The following is an 18,925-nucleotide window of genomic DNA, read 5'->3' on the forward strand; positions in this document are numbered from 1 at the left end:
AACCTGGAGATGCTAAATGGGAATCACTAAATTACTGAAGTCTAGGCTTTAAAATAACATTTACATTTGAGGAAATTAAAGCCCAGGGAAGTTAAGTCACCGGCCTGAGCTCACATCCTTAGAAATGGTGGCTCATAATTGACTTCGTTCCTTCCTTCCTTTACCCCTTCCTTCATCAACAGAAGAGTTACAAGAACAGCCTCTCCTTCCCCCTTCCGTTACTGCCTGTGTGTCTTTGGCCATTTATTTAATTTTCTGAGCCTCAGTTTTCCTACATCTAAGATAGGAAAAATCATGACTCCAAAGAGTTGTGGAGGATCAAAATAAGATAATGCTGGCCAGGCACAGTGGCTCACGCCTGTAATCCCAGCACTTTGGGAGGCCGAGGCAGGCAGATCATCTGAAGTCAGGAGTTTGAGACCAGCCTGACCAACATGGTGAAACCCCATGTCTACTAAAAAATATATAAAAATTAGCTGGGTTTGGTGGTGCATGCCTGTAATTCTGGCTACTCGGGAAGCTGAGGCAGGAGAATCACTTGAACCGGGAGGAGGAGGTTGCAGTGAGCTGAGATCATGCCACTGTACTCCAGCCTGGGTGACAGTCTGACTCTGTCTCAAAATGATAATAATAATAATGCAGATAGACTAGGCCTGGCATATACATATTCAGTGAAAATTTCCCCTTTCTTGTGGATCGATTTCTGTTATTCACGAATATTTTAATTGATTCATTCTTTCGCCCCCATCAGCAGATCTGTACTGAGGACAGGCATGCTCAACATAGCCCGAATGCTGTGGCTGGTTTCACATTCATTTTGGGGACACAAATCTATAGTTAAGGAATTCCGACAGACATCAGAAATGTCTGCAGTGGGCATTTCAGTGCTGAGGAGGGAAAGGAATTTGGCATTAGTGTATGCTCCTCTGGAGGCTTCCTGGGAGGCAGAGTTTAGATGTGTCTTGTAGAATGAGTTTTCTTTAATAGGCAAGGCAGGGAATGGGGGTACATGAAATGGTCAAAACTGGCCGCTGGCCTGGTAGGCCAAAGTGTAAGATGTGCAGATATTTGTGGAAGGGGTGGGGAGGTCAGCCTACATCCCCCTTCTTCAGGGCAGCATCCTCCTCCTCCAGGGCGACATCCCCCAAACTCTCCCTTTATTTGTTGGGCTTAGTCTGGAACAGGGAGGCTGTTGAGTTATACCCACCTCATCTCCTCTGAGTCCTGTCCCCAGGGCAAACTGCTGATTCCTCTCCAGGAAGCGGATTTTTACATTGTAGACTTTGTTCCCATGAAACACAACCAAAACATAGGGCTCTTCCTTGGATTTTGTGGAACAATCTCGGACCAAGAAAGTACCATCCTGAAACAAAAAGAGTAACAGCCATCTTTTCAGGCATGCCAGCATTCTGCCCTTGTAATGGTGGCAACAATGATGTTTGCATGCATGAGATTCCCAGATGGATTTAGTTTTGGGTAAACCACTTTAATTCAGTAAGTTTGTACTGAGTGTCTGCGTGTCTATGGGTTCTTGTCATTTTCTGAGATGTGTACCAGTTGGATCTTGACACTCTCTTCTTGAAAGTCTTTCATCAAGGCCAGGTGTGGTGGCTCACCTCTGTAATCCCAGCACTTTGGGAGGCCAAGGCAGGCAGATCACCTGAGGTCAGGAGTTTGAAACCAGCCTGGCCAATATGGAAAAACTCCATCTCTACTAAAAATACAACAATTAGCCAGGCGTGGTGGTGGTACGTGCCTGTAATCCCAGCTACTCACGAGGCTGAGGCAGGAGAATCACTTGAACCTGGGAGGCAGAGACTGCAATGAGCCGAGATCATGCCACTGCACTTCAGCATGGGCAACAGAGCAGGACTCCGGTTCCGAAACAAAAACAAAAACATAAAAGAAAAAAACTTTCATCATTTCCTACTGACCTGGGCATAGTGCCCATGAACTTAGCATGACCAACCTATCTTGCAGTTTGATCTCTCACTGCTCCTGCAGCTTTCTGCCTCTGGCTCCTGGCCCCAGCTAAGCCACCATTTCCCAAAGGCATCATCTGCTTTGGGGGTCCCAGATTTTGCATGATGTATTAGTCTGTTTTCACACTTCTATAAAGAAATACCTGAGATTGGGTAATTTATAAAGGAAAGAGGTTTAATTGACTCACAGTTCCACATGGCTGGGGAAGCCTCAGGAAACTTACAATCACACAGAAGGCGAAGGGGAAGCAAGCTTGGACCTTCTCACATGGCAGCAGGAGAGAGCAGAGTGAGGAGTGAAGGCAGAGGAGCCCTTTATAGAACTATCATATCTCACGAGAACTCACTCACTAAAACCGCATGGGGGAAACTGCCCCCATGATCCAGTCACCCCCACCAGGTCTCTCCCTAGACACGTGGGATTATGGGGATTACAATTCAAGATGAGCTCTGTGTAGGGTCACAGCCGAACCATGCCACATTTGCTACTCCTACATGGAAAAGCCCTTCTCCAGCTCGCTTCTTGATGTATTCATCTCTCAGTGTTCACATATTTCCTCTTCTGCCTGATGCTTGGGTATTATTCTAGAGATAGTGGGAGCCACAGCAGGCTTTGAGCAGAGAAAGCTTTTATCTAATAAATTGGACTTCTATGTGCAAAGATGTCTATGCAGGATTACGGTTCCTGAAAGAGACATGGGGCCTCTAAGTCATGGATATCAAACTGAATGGAGAGGCCCTTTATGGGAGGAGGAATTGTAGCCTATGTTGAGGTGAGGGCAAGTACAGGGCAAGGAAGAGAAGACACAAAAGGCCTGGAGATGTCTGAAAGATGACGGAAGACCAGGAGATTCAGAGTGACAGAAGCCAAGAGGTGGAGACTGAGGGTTTCCAAAAGCAGGTCAACAGCGTCAAATGGTCCAAAAGCTGAGAACAGGACAATGATTAGAAATAATTTGTACACTCCAGGGAATGATTCAGAATGATACTAAGATCTGGTTGTAAAAGACTGAGAAATGGAGCAGTCCTCCTGAACATGAACACATCTACCAGGCTTAGTTTTGTAGTTACATTGTGTTATTTATATAATGAAAATGAAAAATCTGTAAGTGTAATTGTGTGTATTGTATAGATGGTTATAAGTGATCTATGAAGAATAGAGGCCGGTGTGGTGCCTGACACCTGTATTCCCAACACTTGGGAGGCCCAGGCAGGTGGATCACTTGAGGTCAGGAGTTCGAGACCAGCCTGGCCAACATGGGGAAACCTCATCTCTACTAAAAATACAAAAATCAGCCAGGCATAGTAGCATGTGCCTGTTATCCCGCTACTCCAGAGGCTGAGGCAGGAGAATCGCTTGAACCCAGGAGGCGGAGGTTGCAGTGAACTGAGATCTCACCACTGCATTCCATCCTGGGTGACAGAGTGAGACCCTGTCTCAAAAAAAAAAGCATGATAAATATAGATAATATATATAGTGATTTATAGCTATAATAATAAATTATGATATATACTCTATATTTTATAATAGCTATATACAATTATATATTTCTATAATGAATACTTATAGATATATAATAATGGTAATACTATATAATACAACATAGCAATACTTTAAGTATACAAAATTTATAAATAATATTGTAACATGATAGTGATGTTATGATGATACTGGTAGCTAAGGTGCATTGAGAATTGCCAAGCACTTTGCACACATTGTTTCATTTAGAGGACTTTTTTTTTTTACGATGGAGTCTTGCTCTGTTGCCCAGGCTGGAGTGCAGTGGCGCGATCTCAGCTCACTGCAACCTCCGCCTCCAGGGTTCAAGTGATTCTCCTGCCTCAGCCTCATGAGTAGCTGGGATAATAGGCACCCACCACCACGCCTGGCTAATTTTTGTCTTTTTTGTAAAGACCGGGTTTCACCATTTTGGCCAGGCTGGTCTCAAACTCCTGACCTCGTGATCTGCCCACCTCAGCCTCCCAAAGTGCTGGGATTATAGGTGTGAGCCACCGTGCCTGGTTCATTTACAGGTTCTTTTTTTTTTTTTTTTTTGAGACGTAATCTTGCTCTGTCGCCCAGGCTGGAGTGCAGTGGCGTGATCTCGGCTCACAGCAAGCTCTGCCTCCCAGGTACACGCCATTCTCCTGCCTCAGCCTCCCGAGTAGCTGGGACTACAGGTGCCCGCCACCACACCTGGCTAATTTTTTTGTATTTTTAGTAGAAACGGGGTTTCACCGTGTTAGCCAGGATGGTCTCAATCTCCTGACCTCGTGATCTACCCGCCTCGGCTTCCCAAAGTACTGGGATTACAGGTGTAAGCCACTGCACTCAGCCTATTTACAGGTTCTTTACATAAACGTTGGGTTCTTTACATAAACATTGATGGAAAAATTTTATCTTATTTTACAAGTAAAGGAATAAAAGTCTAAAGGCTTAAGTGAATCCCCTAAAGCATCACAGTTACTAAATGGAATACTGAAAAGCCAAACCAAATCCTCACCCTTTAAATACACAAGCCTCTGACTGTATAAAATAGGATGGCAGAATTTTCTGGAACTTGTTCTGCCTAAAATGTTTAGTCATAATTGAAGCCTTAATGTTCAAGCCCAGAGCACTGCCAAAGATCAGAAGGAGAGAAGAGGCCAAAACTCACGGCCAATTTTTGGGTTTATCCTCTTAAACTCTGAAATGATTTGTCAAAATAAATCTGAGTAATTCTGAAATTTAAAATAAATTATCTTTCATAAATGGGAAACACATTTTGACAGAACTGAGACAAACAGAAAAGTAGAATATGAAAGGGAACATATGAAGTCATTTAACTGAGATTTTATTTTCTTAAAATTAAAATAAGTTGTACGTGTAAGTTGCTATGGTATACGTTTCTTGGGAAGAGGCAGAAGCAGGCACACAGAAAGAGAGGAAGGGAGCATTTGCTGAGCGTCCAAATGCTGCCGGAAGAGCATCAGGTCACATGCATATTGCTTTTCCAGCACAATCCACACAAGGGCTCCTGGAAGGAGGTCTGCTAAGACTAGTTCTTCTGATGGGAAACAGGCTCTGTGAGTGCAATGTGCCCTGGGCACAGATTAGCCAAGAACGACAGCCAGCGTTGGAATCTACCATCACCAGGTTCGCCACTCTACCAAGGCATGGCCAGATTCCCTGGAAGGAGGAAAGGAGGGTCCTCAAGGAGCTGCATCAGCCAACCACCCAGGGCTCTCCACCCGGGCTGTGAAAAGAACTTTGAGGGCTACTAGAGTCAGCTAGGATTTTGTGAAAGGAGCACTGATCTTGAATGCATGTTCTGTCAGTTTCTCTACTTTATGACCAACATATTGGCTTAGCCTCAGTTTCCTCATCTAGGAAATGGGATATTCCATTTATTCCGTGTGTGTTCAAGATACTTTGTAAGCAATGGTATCATTTCCTATTGCTGCTATAACACATTACCATGAAGTGATGTAAAACAGAAATCTATTCTCTTACAGTTCTGGAGGTCAGAAGTCTAACATGAGTCTTGCTGGGTTAAAATCAATAGGAGAGACTTTGTTTCCATGACTTTTCCAGTTTCTGGAGGCCAACAAGATCCCTGGCTTGTGGCTCTCCCATTCATCTGACCTCTACTTTCATTATCACATCCCTTCTCTGACTCTGAAACTCCTGGTTCCCTCTTACAAGTACCTTTGTGATTGTATTGAACTCACCCAGATAATGCATAGTTACTTCCCCTTCTCAACATCCTTACCTTCACATCTGCAAAGTCCCCTTTTCTATGAAGGTGACATATTCATAGGTTCTGGGGATTAGGATGTGAACATCTTTGGAGTGGGCATGATTCTCTTTACCATAGCAACTTATACATATCATTTATTTAATTTTACAACATCAATTCTGAGAGCTAGGTCTTATGAAAATTTATTGTAGACCTCTCATTTATTCACTAATTAACTAATTCATTCATGTTTGGGTTACCTCTTTCAACAATGCCCATTGTACTGATTAGCTGGGGATAGGTTTTGATGTTGCATCAGTCTTGAGACACTTTCTATAACTTCTAAGCAATCTCATAGTTCTCTGCACATAGTCATTGCTTGATAATCATTTGCTCTTTGGGATGATGGTTGTGGTAGTCATTTGACCTGATGACAAGTATTCCAGTTCTTTTCTCCTTTCAGTCACACGTACGTTTGTACTTCCTCACCGTCTTCGAAGTTAAGTTTGGTCACGTGACTTCCTTTGGTCAAAAATGTGTAAGCGGAAGTAAACTATGTTACTTCTGAGAGGATGTATTACGAGTCAGAGTGTGAGGGTAGAAGCACACCATTGAGATGGAGCCCCAGCAGCCTGGGTTTATCCACCCAAACCCATCCTGAACATGGTTTGCAAGCAAAAGGAAAGTTTCATTATGTTAAGCAACTGAGATCTTGGGGTTGTTACTGCAGCATAACCTACCATATCCTGACTTTTGCAGCCTTCACAATCCCTGCTCCTTTCTCAAAGAAGTGAGACATAAACACCCTACAGTACCTTGGGCAAACCTTGATTAAGGAGATAAACCTTGACGAAAGCAGAAGGAAGCCCCTTCTATTGTGACCTCTATAGTCCAGTATCCATATTTCATCTTCAAAATAGTTCCTTAGGGTTGATTTTACTATGTTTCATTTTACAAATGAATAAATCTACATGGGAAGTTATTTAGAAACTTGAGAAAGCCACACAGCTGATAATTAGCACAACCAAGCCTCAGGCCTGAAACTCTCCATGTTTTTTGTTTTTGAGACAAAGTCTTGCTCTGTGGCCCAGGCTGGAGTACAGTGGCACGATCTTGGCTCATGGCAACCTCTGCCTGCCGGCTTCAAGCGATTCTCCTGTCTCAGCCTCATGAGTAGCTGGGAATACAGGCACCCACCACCACGCCTGGCTAATTTTTGTATTTTTAGTAGAGACGGGGTTTCACCACATTGGCCAGGCTGGTCTTGAACTCCTGACCTCAGGTGATCCACCCGCCTCTGCCTCCAAAGTGCTGGGATTACAGGCATGAACTGCCACGTCCGGTCCTCTTCATGGTTTTTTTTTGTTTTTATATTTTTATTTAATTTAGTTAATTAATTAATTAATTTTTGAGACAGCATCTCACTCCATTGCCCAGGCTGCAGTGCAGTGGCACAGTGTTGGCTCACTGCAACCTCCACCTCCCAGGTTCAAGCGATTCTCGTGTCTCTGCCTCCTGGGTAGCTGGGATTACAGGTGCCTGCCACCACGCCTGGCTAATTTTTGTATTTTTAGTAGAGGCAGGGTTTCGCCATATTGACCAAGCTGGTCTCAAACTCTTGACCTCAGATGATCCACCCACCTCGGCCTCCCAAAGTGCTGGGATTATAGGCATGAACCACTGCACCCAGTCCTCTTCATGTTTTCTTGTTTTTTGTTTTTATTATTTTATTTTATTTCATTTATTTTTGAGACAGCATCTCACTCTGTTGCCCAGGCTGGAGTGCAGTGGCACAATCTTGGCTCACTGAAACCTCCACCTCACAGGTTCAAGTGATTCTCGTGTCTCGGCCTCCTGAGTAGCTTGGATTACAGGCACGTGCCACCACACCTGGCTAATTTCTTTGTTTTTTTGTGTTTTTTTTTTTTTTTTTTTTGTATTTTTAGTGGAAACAGGGTTTCATCATGTTGTTCAGGCTGGTCTCAAACTCCTCACCTCAAGTGAGCCACCTACCTCAGCCTCCCAAGGTACTAGGATTACAGGGGCGAGCCACTGCACCTGGCCTGAAACTCTCCATGTTAAATGCCTTTTTCAACTACAGCCTCCCAGCGTTGAGAAATGCAGGGTGATGCAGGAAATAATACATGAAAGCAAGTTGCTTGTTACATCTTGTGACACATGAGCAGAGAACCTTAAGATGCCTATGGAAACAATGACGGTGGACCATGTGAAAGGCATTACCTTGTTCTCCTTCATGAATGCCTCTTCGACTGCCTGGCGGCTGTACTCTCCAATGTACCATTCATTGTGCTGGACATCCTGCAGAACAGAATCAATTACAAATATTTTAGGGTCAAAGGAAAGTATGAATTATTGATTAATTCAAAATTTACTTTTGTTCCACCAGTGCCTAATCACAGTTTAATCTATAGTAGATATTCAGTGCCTAACATTTAGTCCCTGAACTTGGAGAAGCCCACAGATACTTGGGGCAGGGAGACACAGAAAAAGTTACTGCATCTGGGGAATTCTGAAGTCAACGGGAATCTGTTGAGAAAGGTCCTTCAGCACCACCCTCAGAACAGATGATAAGCCCGCTATCTATCAGTGCTTTCTGAATCTTCAGCTGCTGAGGCTTGTTGAGGTGGAAATGTGTGTTGTTTGTGAAGCCTACACTGCCCTAGTAACATACAAACAGCAGGGAGGGAGAAAGAGTCCATCTCTGCCACTTCTCTAGAGGCACAGGTGGCTGAGCTATGATTCGGATCCTAGTTTATCTAGCTTTCTCCCTGGGCCGCACTGCTTTATTTATATCAATGTTAAATGATTTTAAATTCTTTTGATGGTAAAATCCAGACTAACTGGGAGAAGGAAGGGCAGTCAGGGAGATGCATCATGGACTTGCAATTCCTTCACAGGGTTCCGAGGATCATAATATTAAATAACCTTCCTTGTGAGTCCAGCATCTATAAGGTCCTTCCTCATTTAGTAGCATATCAGTCCATCCCTACAACACATCTTTGAAGTAGGCATGTCAGGTAGTATTAACCCTAGTGAAGATGGACAGTGAAGGTTCAGAAAGTCAAAACCTGAGCTGGGCGTGGTAGCTCATGCCTGTAATCCCAGCACGTTGGGAGGCCGAGGTGGCCAGATCAAGAGGTCAGGAGATCGAGACCAGCCTGGCCAACACAGTGAAACCTCGTCTCTACTAAAAATACAAAAATTAGCTGGGTATGGTGGCACGTGCCTATAATCCCAGCTACTCAGAAGGCCGAGGCAGGAGAATCGCTTGAACCTGGGAGGTGGCAGTTACAGTGAGCCGAGATTGCACCACTGCACTCCAGCCTGGTGACAGAGCGAGACATCATCTCAAAAAAAAAAGTTGTCAAAACCTGTCACATGGTTGGCAAGAGTTAGGTACATGACGTCAGGTCTTTGGTCTCTCATTCATTTGGAGTCTCTGGTCCACTGAAAAACAAACCTGATACATTCAATACTGAGATTCTGATTCTGTTCACGTGAGAACACACTGATGTGAACACCATCTGGAACGGTATGAGTTAGCTCTAACTCAACCCTGCAGTCTCACTTCCTGCCACCCCATTTCAGACATGAGTCTGGCCAGACAAAAGTGCTTGTACTCTGGACACACACAGCTTCAGGAATAGAACAGAACTGGCCTTACTGCCTGGAATCCCTCCTGGTCTTCACCTCTGCCTACCCAGCTCAGCCATTCTTTTGCATCAAGATTGAGACTAAAAGTCACCTCTTTTTTTTTTTTTTTCTTTTTGAGAGACAGAGTTTCACTCTTGTTGCCCAGGCTGGAGTTCAATGGCACAATCTCAGCTCACTGCAACCTCTGCCTCCTGGGTTCAAGCAATTATCCTGCTTCAGCCTCCCAAGTAGCTGGATTACAGGCATGTGCCACCATGCCCGACTAATTTTTGTATTTTTAGCGGAGACTGGGCTTCACCATGTTGGTCAGGCTGGTCTCAAACTCCTGACTTTAGGTGATCCACATGCCTTGGCCTCCCATAGTGCTGAGGTTACAGGTGTGAGCCACCGCGCCTGGCCCAAAACTCACCTCTTATTTGACCTAGTCCCTACCCCCTTGCTGAAAAGGTCCATGGCAGGACCAGCTCTGCCTCACTCCCGCAAAGCCATGTGACGGGCTCTAGAGACAAAGGGAAGCCGTGGAGCCCCATCTCCCCACTGAAGCGTGAACTGTCTGAGATTGAAGTGGTCTACTGCTTCCAGGGGGCCTCTTGGCCAGTCCATGGACTTGGCAGAGCTCAGTCATGGTGCATTTCATCTACTCTGTTTTTATTTATTTGTCCAAGTTGGAAGACGTTTAGAGATGAGTCCTATGTTTCTCCAGGTGTGGTCATGCGGGATGGCTGGTGAATGTAACTGGTGCTCAGAAACTGAATTACATATCTCAGAATCAGTTGTGGGGAAGGGAGTCCCCTTCTAATTCTCTTTCTAGTTCCCCTGAATAATTCAAAAGGAATGTTTCATTTTGGCCTAATGCGTCTTTAATATCTGTCTGACATTTCTAATCTCTTCTTTAACAGAAGAGGAGCAGTCCTTATGCTGAGAGTCATTAGCAGGTGATGGGATCCTGCTACAGTTTAATAGCTTGTTTTGTCTATATTGCAATGAATTTTTTTTTTTAATTAGGGAAAATACTGTAAACCAAAAATATAATTCTAAGGCCTCCTAAGTCCATCTGAATGGACTTCCTCCTCTGCCAGGGCACTGTTAAAATTCAACCCGAAAGACTGGTTTGGGTCATGACAGGAAGTAGGGGTCAGACATGCCTCATTATACCTCTCTGTCATTAACATCAACACAGACTTTAAGTCTGAGAGGAAGCATTTACACTCTATTCTCTCTGAAGCCTGCTACCTGAAGGCTTCATCTGTACAATAAGAACTTTGGTCCAAAATCCCTTATCTTGACCGATAAAAAGACCTCTATCTATCAGTGATATTCCCTTTCTGTTGATCCCAGGTCTTTAGATAAACTCAACCTATTGTTAACCAGAAAAATTTGAAATTTACCTGTAACCTGGAAGGCCCCACTTCAAGCTGTCCCACCTTTATGGACTGAAACAATGTATTTATTAAATGTAATCCCAACACTTTGGGAGGCTGAGGCAGGTGGATCACCTGAGGTCAGGAGTTGGAGACAGCCTGGCCAACATGGTGAAACCCTGTCTCTACTAAAAATACAAAATTAGCCAGGTGTGGTGGCGCACACCTGTAATCCAAGCTACTTGGGAGGCAGGAGAATCACTTAAACCTGGGAAGCAGTGGTTGCAGTGAACCGAGATCACACCATAGCACTCCAACCTGGGCAAAAAGAGTGAAACTCTGTCTCAAAAAAAAAAAAAAAAAAAAAAAAAGAAAAGAAAAAAAAATAAAGAAAAAAGGTGTATTTGATTGGAGTCTCCTATCTCCCTAAAAAGTATAAAACCAAGCTGTACCCTGTCGGGCACACGTTCTCAAGACCTCCTGAGGGCTGTGTCATGGGCCATGGTCACTCATATTTGGCTCAGAATAAATCTCTTCAAATATTTTCCAGAATTTGACTCTTTTCGGCAACAATATAATAAGATTTACCATTTTAACCAATTCCGTGGCAGTAAGTACATTCACATTGCTTTACAGCCATTTCCACTATCCATCTCCAAAAGTTTCTAATGACTCCAAACTGAAACTCTGTATCCATTAAAGAATAACTCTCCATTACCTCCACCTCCTTCCTCAGGGCTCAGTTACCACCATCCTACCCTCTGTCTCTACGAATTTGCCTGTTCTAGGCACCTTGTATACGTGGAGTCATATATTTGTCCTCCGTGTCTGACTTATTTCACTCAGCATAATGTTTTCAAGGTTCTTGTATATTGTATCACATGTTAGAATTTTATTCCTTTTTTATTCCTTTTATTCCTTTATTCCTGTTTCATTGTGTGCGTGTGTGTACCATTTCGTTTATCCATTCATCTGTCAATGGACATAGAAGTTGTTTCCATCTTTTGTCTATTACAAATAATTTTATGAACGTGGGTGTACAAATATCTGAGTCTTTGCTTTCAATTCTTTGGGGCATACGCTAAGGAATGAAATTACTTCTTTTTTTTTTTTTTTTTTTTTTGAGACGGAGTCTCACTCTGTTGCCAGGCTGGAGTGCAATGGCACGATCTTGGCTCACTGCAACCTCCAACTCCCTGGTTCAAGCAATTCTCCTGCCTCAGCCTCCCGAGTAGCTGGGACTACAGGCCCGTGCAACCATGCCCAGCTAATTTTTGTATTTTTGGTAGAGATGGGGTTTCACCCTGTTGGCCAGGATGGTCTCGATCTCCTGACCTTGTGATCCACACACCTCGGCCTCCCAAAGTGCTGGGATTACAGGCGTCAGCCACCGCACCTGGCCTGAATGGAGTTACTTCTAAAGTCACTTTCTATGATATATAACACTGGTTTAAAAAAAAAAATTAACCAGGATAGTGATATCAAGTGAAAACAGGTCACCTTAAAGAGTATTATTAAGTAAATGTTATTATTGACAGGACATAGATATGCCACAAATCATAAAGGCACATTCAAATACCTGAAATCAGGGAAATCCTGATGTGGTCCAAGCCTGTCTCATGCCTATGAGGAATTCGGGATCTGGGAGGGAGTGTGACCTTGTGTAGACCTCTAGTTAGCTCTACTTAGAACCAAGGGATCCCCATGTTTATGAAGAAGATGAAAGAGCAAAAGGAAGGCGAGTGCATGACAAGGAACAATAAAAGCAGGACGTGTGGGTTTTTTTTGTTTGTTTGTTTTTGTTTTTTTGTGGCAACATCTAGCTCTGTTGCCCAGGCTGGAGTGCAGTGGTGCGATCTCAGCTCACTGCAACCTCTGCCTCCCAGGTTCAAGTGATTCTCCTGCCTCAGCCTCCCAAGTAGCTGGGATTACAGGCATGTGCCACTGTACTTGGCTAACTTTTGTATTTTTGGTAGAGATAGAGTTTCTCCATGTTGGTCAGGCTGGTCTCAAACTCCTGACCTCAGGTGATCTACCCACCTTGGCCTCCCAAAGTGCTGAGATTACAGGCGTGAGCCACCATGCCTGGCCAGGATGTGAAAATATTTTCCAAAGTCTAATTTCAGATTATGAGACCCTTTTAGAATTGGTAGAAATTAATATGAATATAAGGATAACAAAAGAGCTTTAGGATACTGTAAGAATTCACCAGAGATATCCTATTCATTCTGCTTCTGCTTAGAAATCTTCACAAGCTCTGTAGCAGGACAGTGAGTAATAGCAGGGTGTGGGATGGAGACCTGGAAGAGGCACATCCTCTGGGGTTTTACAGTGAAAGACTTTAATAAATATCATCTAATGTGATGGAGAGAAAGCATACAAGATACAGTGAAAGCTTTATCCCCCCACCATAGGGTAATGTAAGTGAAAAACGGTGCAAAAATAATCAATTGTAGGGAATGAGCATATTTTAGAAAGAGACCACAAAATAGATGATGGACACACAAGAACACAGTTAGCATCCATTTGCATCTCCCCACTCTTTACATCTCCATTAGGGTGGGGACCATAACCTCTAGCACATTATCTGGCACAATAACTGCTCAACTAATGGTCACTGGACTGTTAACTGAAATGAGTGTGTAATACATGAATCTTTTGCTGGAAAAAAATTGCAACCTGTATATCCTAGTTAACCCCCCACAAGATTATTGGACAGCCGGTAAATATAAAACACATGTCTAAATATCTATATTTTTGGATTAATTTTTTAAAAACACTTTAGAATCTGGAAACATGCCAGTCAAAGAATCTGGTGAGAGACCAACATAATATGTTATATAGCAACATATTTAAAAATATTAAAATACTTTAAAAATATTAAAACCCAGTAGTATGTAGCCAGAAGGGAAAAAGTTAAAGTCAAACATAAATATTCTCATTTTGGGCATTGTTCAGGAAAGCTCTATTTAGATGCCAAGTACATCTAGAAGGACTTGGCAGAGAAATGCCTGCTTACCTTTCTATCAGACCTTTTGGGGAAAGGTGGTCTCCAGCTTGTGTATTTATAGGGTGGTATATTTTCGTGAGGGCTGCAGCTGGCTGGCGGCTGGCATCTCTGAGGAGAATAGGGCTGCAAGGCTCCTCTATGATCTGGAAAGGTTAAATTCACATTTCAGTGTGATTTTGTGACTGGTGCAGGCTGTCCCCCACCTCCTAAAAGGAACTGAAACCCTTCGCTCCTTCCTATATCTGTGAGGACCTTCTTGGTCAACACCACATCAGCTCACCCAGTGACCTTAATTCTCTCTGTTTTGTTCTCTGCCTGTAGCTTTGCGCTTCCTCCTCTCTTTCCTTAGGACTCCCAGAGTCATCTTTTAATAATGTAATTCTGAGCCAGGCGTGGTGGCTCACACCTGTAATCCCAGCACTTTGGGAGGCCGAGGTGGGTGGATCACGAGGTCAAGATATGGAGACCATCCTGGCTAACACAGTGAAACCCCGTCTCTACTAAAAATATAAAAATTATCCGGGCGTGGTGGCGCACTCCTGTAATCCCAGCTACTAGGGAGGCTGAGGCAGGAGACCCGCTTGAACCAGGGAGGCGGAGGTTGCAGTGAGCTGAGATCATGCCACTGCACTCCAGCCTGGGTGACAGAGCAAGAGTCCATCTCAAAAAAAAAAAAAAAATTGGAATTCTGACTCTGCCACTCCCCTTGGTAAAATTTCTGATATGATTTCCTTTCTGCCTAAAAGAAAATGTAAGTGTTTTCCTTCTGTCCATAAGGCTCTGAATGGACTGTCTATTCATATTTCTCTATCCACATCCTCACTTCTCCCCCAATTGTCTACTCTGTTCTGTGTGTAATGAACTCTGTTCATTTTTTTAAACAGGACAAGTTCATTCCCTATTTTGGAAACACTATTTTTTTCAACTTGAAAGAATAACTTTAAAAAATGAAATATCATACTTTTTAACCCAAAAGAATGACTGACAAGCTATTGTTATTCCGACCTCGATATCTGACAGATATGTTACTAAAAATGAACAAAGTGAGCCTGTCACTTCATGGAAAACAAGGGGCAGTGTCTGCTCCTGATCATAAGATTGAACTTTGCAAGTGCAAACTGGAGTTTGAGGAATCTTGCATCTGCCACTGTAACATAACAGAAACCCAACATTTACACTTTTCTAATGTGGTGGGTGGTGCAAATGTGATTTAAAAAATATATTACATAATAACATGTATCAACAGTGGCAGTCCTGTTTATGTCTATTATCCATTATTTTCCAAGTCATCAATGCATGAAGTTGCACAATCCTGCCTGGATAAAAGATAAATTCAAGTACAAGACAGACCAAGGGATTTTAAAGTAGCAGAATATAAAAAGTTCATCGATAGGGGTTTGATTTCACATGACACCTAAACTTTAAGACACTACCACTTGTCAAATGTTAATGTGCTATTTTCTCTACATACCTCAATCAAAATAACATTTTCATTGCATGTCTTTCCAGTTAATAACAATAAAATCTATATATATTTTGAAATTTAGACCACAAATATGGAGTGAAGTATAAGGAGGAATACCAAGCAAGACAGCTGTAAATTTATTGGTAATTTTAAGCAAAGAGTAACTATTTTAAAAACATAAAACCTTTAGGATAGATAAACATTATGTAAGTAAAATACTAGGCAAAAATAACATATGAAATGGAAAAGAGGTAATCAGTGTGAATATAGAATTATAAGTTTTTTAGTTGTAATTCATTTTTAAAAACATAACCAAAGTTACAGTTATGCTTAGTAACTTAACAAGAACTTTGAAAGGATGGGTTGCTTTTGATCCAGTAAATTTTTGAGATGAAATATTAAACATTAGCAAATAAATGCCATTTTCCATAATATTTAGATTATATAGGCGCTAATTCTACTTCTTGTAATCAAAAAGCCAAATTTATCTCTAAGTTTACTAAGAAGAACACTACTTCTGATGCATTGACAATTTTATTCTAAGGAGAATCAAGGATTGTAGCTTTTTTTTTTTTTTTTTTCCTGAGACGGAGTTTTGCTCTTGTTGCCCAGACTGGAATGCAATGGCACGATCTTGGCTCACTACAACGTCTACCTCCCCAGTTCAAGCAATTCTCCTGTCTCAGCCTCCCGAGTAGCTGGAATTACAGACATCTGCCACCACACCCAGCTAATTTTTGTATTTTTAGTAGAGTCAGGGTTTCGCAACGTTGGCCAGGCTGGTTTTGAATTTCTGACCTCAGGGGATCTGCCCACCATGGCCTCCCAAAGTGCTGGGATTATAGGCGTGAGCCACCACGCCTGGCCAGGATTGTTGCTTTTAATGTTGAGCTTAAGGATGTTTGTTATGAGGGCTTATTTGTATCAAAATATTTGTTGCAGAAAACTGTTTGATCAGTTAAAGTTTAAATTACCTTAATTGTGGTTAATTTCAGCCATCAATTTATATTTTAAAAAATGAGAATAAAACTAGAGCCATTCCTAGTTTTAAAATGTTATTTTATAAATAAAAAAATTTAACTTTCAAACACAGTGAAGAATCTGCACTTTCGGAAATAAAGCATTCTAAGTTTTTTGTATTGTTTGAAAAGAAAATATGAATTTCAGATTGCTAAAATTTTAGCATGCCATTGTTAAAAATATTTAGGGTAACCAAAAGAAGACTGATACTGGAATGTATAACTTCCAAGAAAAAGAAAGAAAGGAAAATAAAGGCGAGATGAATCTAGTATACAGCAGGACAAAAAAATTAAATACAAAGCAGGACAAATAGGAGGCACAACATATATAAAAACAGACCCCAAAATATCGGTAAGCACAATAAGTATCAAAGGTGCAAACTTACCTTTAAAAATCAGATGCAGATTGATTTAAAAATTCCAGCTATTTGCTAATTGCACTTCTAACATGTAATGACACAGAGAGCAAAAGGATGGAGACCTGTATACCAGGCAAATCCTAACCAAGAGAAAGCCAACAGAGCTGTACTAATACACAATACAATTCACTTGAGACTTATTTAAATGGCCATAATTAACTTTTCAACATGGATTGAAGAAATAGGAACATACTCAAAAGGAAAAAATAACCATTTTCGGTATTTCCTATCACTTAGATGGTGTTGCATGCATAGTAATGTTCAGTGATTATGAATTTTTCATGATATTGTGGCAACTGATTTATTCTTGTTTAACCTTCAGTGCCTTGCTTGGATATTTTGAAAGTCCTACTTGAAAAAGAGCATTTGGAAACAGCTATGCATTTGTAGTTTGTTCAGAGAATAACTTAAAACAAAACAGAACAAAGAAACAAAAAGAACAAGTTTGCCAAGTAAATTTTCCCTGAAAGCCTGGTTGGATCTTTGTTGAATGAATGAATGAAAGAAATTCTGACTCTGTAACTCGCTATAAGTATTTAATTGATTTTCTTTTAAAATAATTGAAGCAGTTAATCTTTGGAATCTTTTTTCTTAAATAAAACATTACATTTAAGTTTTATAATCCCATGAAATAGGACTCTCCTAATATGGATAATGGAGGGCCACAGAAACGAAGCCACAAGATAAGGGGAAGAACATTGGGACTAGCACAGTGGAGGTGCACAATAAATTTGAGGGAGAGTAGCCTAATAGAAAAGGCATGGGTTGAAAAACCATACTGACATCAATAATTACTAACATTTAAAATTCTTATGCATTATAGATTAAGCTCTTAGCACAGTGTTTGATCATAGAGCCACCCCATCAAGACTAGCTGTGCGTGTTGCTAATATTACTAGAGAAACACAGTTCTAGACCTCCCTGTTGTAACTTATAATAAAGCATTTTATGTTAAGCAGATAGTCTATAAATATTTATTCAAAAAATTTAGTTCACCCTTATACACAATTTTAAAAATAATTTTATAAGAAAAAGAGGCTGGGTGCGGTGGCTCACGCCTGTAATCCCCAGCACTTTGGGAGGCTGAGGCAGGCGAATCACGAGGTCAGGAGATTGAGACCATCCTGGCTAACATGGTGAAATCCTGTCTTTACTAAAAGTACAAAAAATTAGCTGGACGTGGTGGCGGGCGCCTGTAGTCCCAGCTATTCCGGAGGCTGAGGCAGGAGAATGGTGTGAACACGGGAGGCGGAACTTGCAGTGAGCCAAGATTGCGCCACTGCACTCCAGCCTGGGTGACATGATGAGACTCCATCTCAAAGAAAAAAACAAAAGGAAAAGAAAAAGAGCCATCTATTTTAAAGCAAAGAGAAAGCATTAGTGAACAAAAACCAAAAATAAAAAAGGAAAAGAAAACAGATGATCTACAATCCCAGACTTAGAGAATAATGTTGTTACTACTTTGGAATATAACCAAAACTGGGGCCTCTTCCAACATGTCAAAATATTTTTTTCTGTCCTGAGATCCACTTGCTTGGGTTCCTAATAGTTTAACTTGAATGCATTTATCAAAGAATTGAGCCAAATCTGTTTATCAGGCAGTAACTGAACAAGAATAACTGAACTTCCCCAAAATTGTTTTCTCATTTGTAAAATAAGTGTAATAACATGTACAACTATGGAGGTGTCAATTTCACTCCGCTGCCTATACCTGATGCATTGGAAAACTCATTAGACCGATAATTCTAGGAGTGTAGAGACTGCGTGCTGTTTTCTGCCTACTTAACATCGCCAAGTACTGGTGATCCAGGCATGAATTCATACCCAGTAGAATGAGTATCGGTTCAGTAGCTGATGGAGGAACATCACAGGTGTGCTTAAGCACTGGTTAAGAGAAGGTGGGGTGGTCTCCACTCTGTATTCTTGGGGCTCAGCCCAATTTTTCGTACAAACCATGTTCTTGTTGGATGTTTGTTTACTGAAGCAGGAACTAATGAAGGCTCAAACATTTCGCCATCCATCTCAGGCTTCTTTTGGCAACCTTGTTTCCTCTGAGATGAGGTGAGATTAGCTGACAGTAACCTAAGCAACCCTAGTACAGATGATCTACTTACAGCCCTGGGGTGCTTGACTAGACTCATATCTGTGAAGGCCATTTCCATTGCTCCATTCCATTCTTCAGTTGCTCTTTATTTGTGCTTGATTTTATATTTCAAGTTAAGATTCTGGATTTCTCTCTAAGCTATGATTCTGCTTCCCCATCCCTGCAACAAAA

The 18,925-nt window shown here is 41.8% G+C and overlaps 1 protein-coding gene across 1 annotated transcript in view; it reads right to left on the minus strand.

Moving 5' to 3' along the window:
- Positions 1 to 18,925, minus strand: part of CLNK (cytokine dependent hematopoietic cell linker) — a 190,845-nt gene that overhangs the window by 9,554 nt on the left and 162,366 nt on the right. Inside the window, exons 16-18 of the mRNA XM_025386090.1 lie at positions 13,757 to 13,890; positions 7,943 to 8,020; positions 1,208 to 1,363 (exon numbers count right to left, since the gene is read on the minus strand). Coding sequence (XP_025241875.1) covers positions 1,208 to 1,363; positions 7,943 to 8,020; positions 13,757 to 13,890 — 368 coding nt within the window. The remainder of the gene's footprint in view (positions 1 to 1,207; positions 1,364 to 7,942; positions 8,021 to 13,756; positions 13,891 to 18,925) is intronic.

The sequence above is a fragment of the Theropithecus gelada genome, chromosome 5 (genome assembly GCF_003255815.1).
Source record: "Theropithecus gelada isolate Dixy chromosome 5, Tgel_1.0, whole genome shotgun sequence".
Taxonomy (NCBI): Eukaryota; Metazoa; Chordata; class Mammalia; order Primates; family Cercopithecidae; genus Theropithecus; species Theropithecus gelada.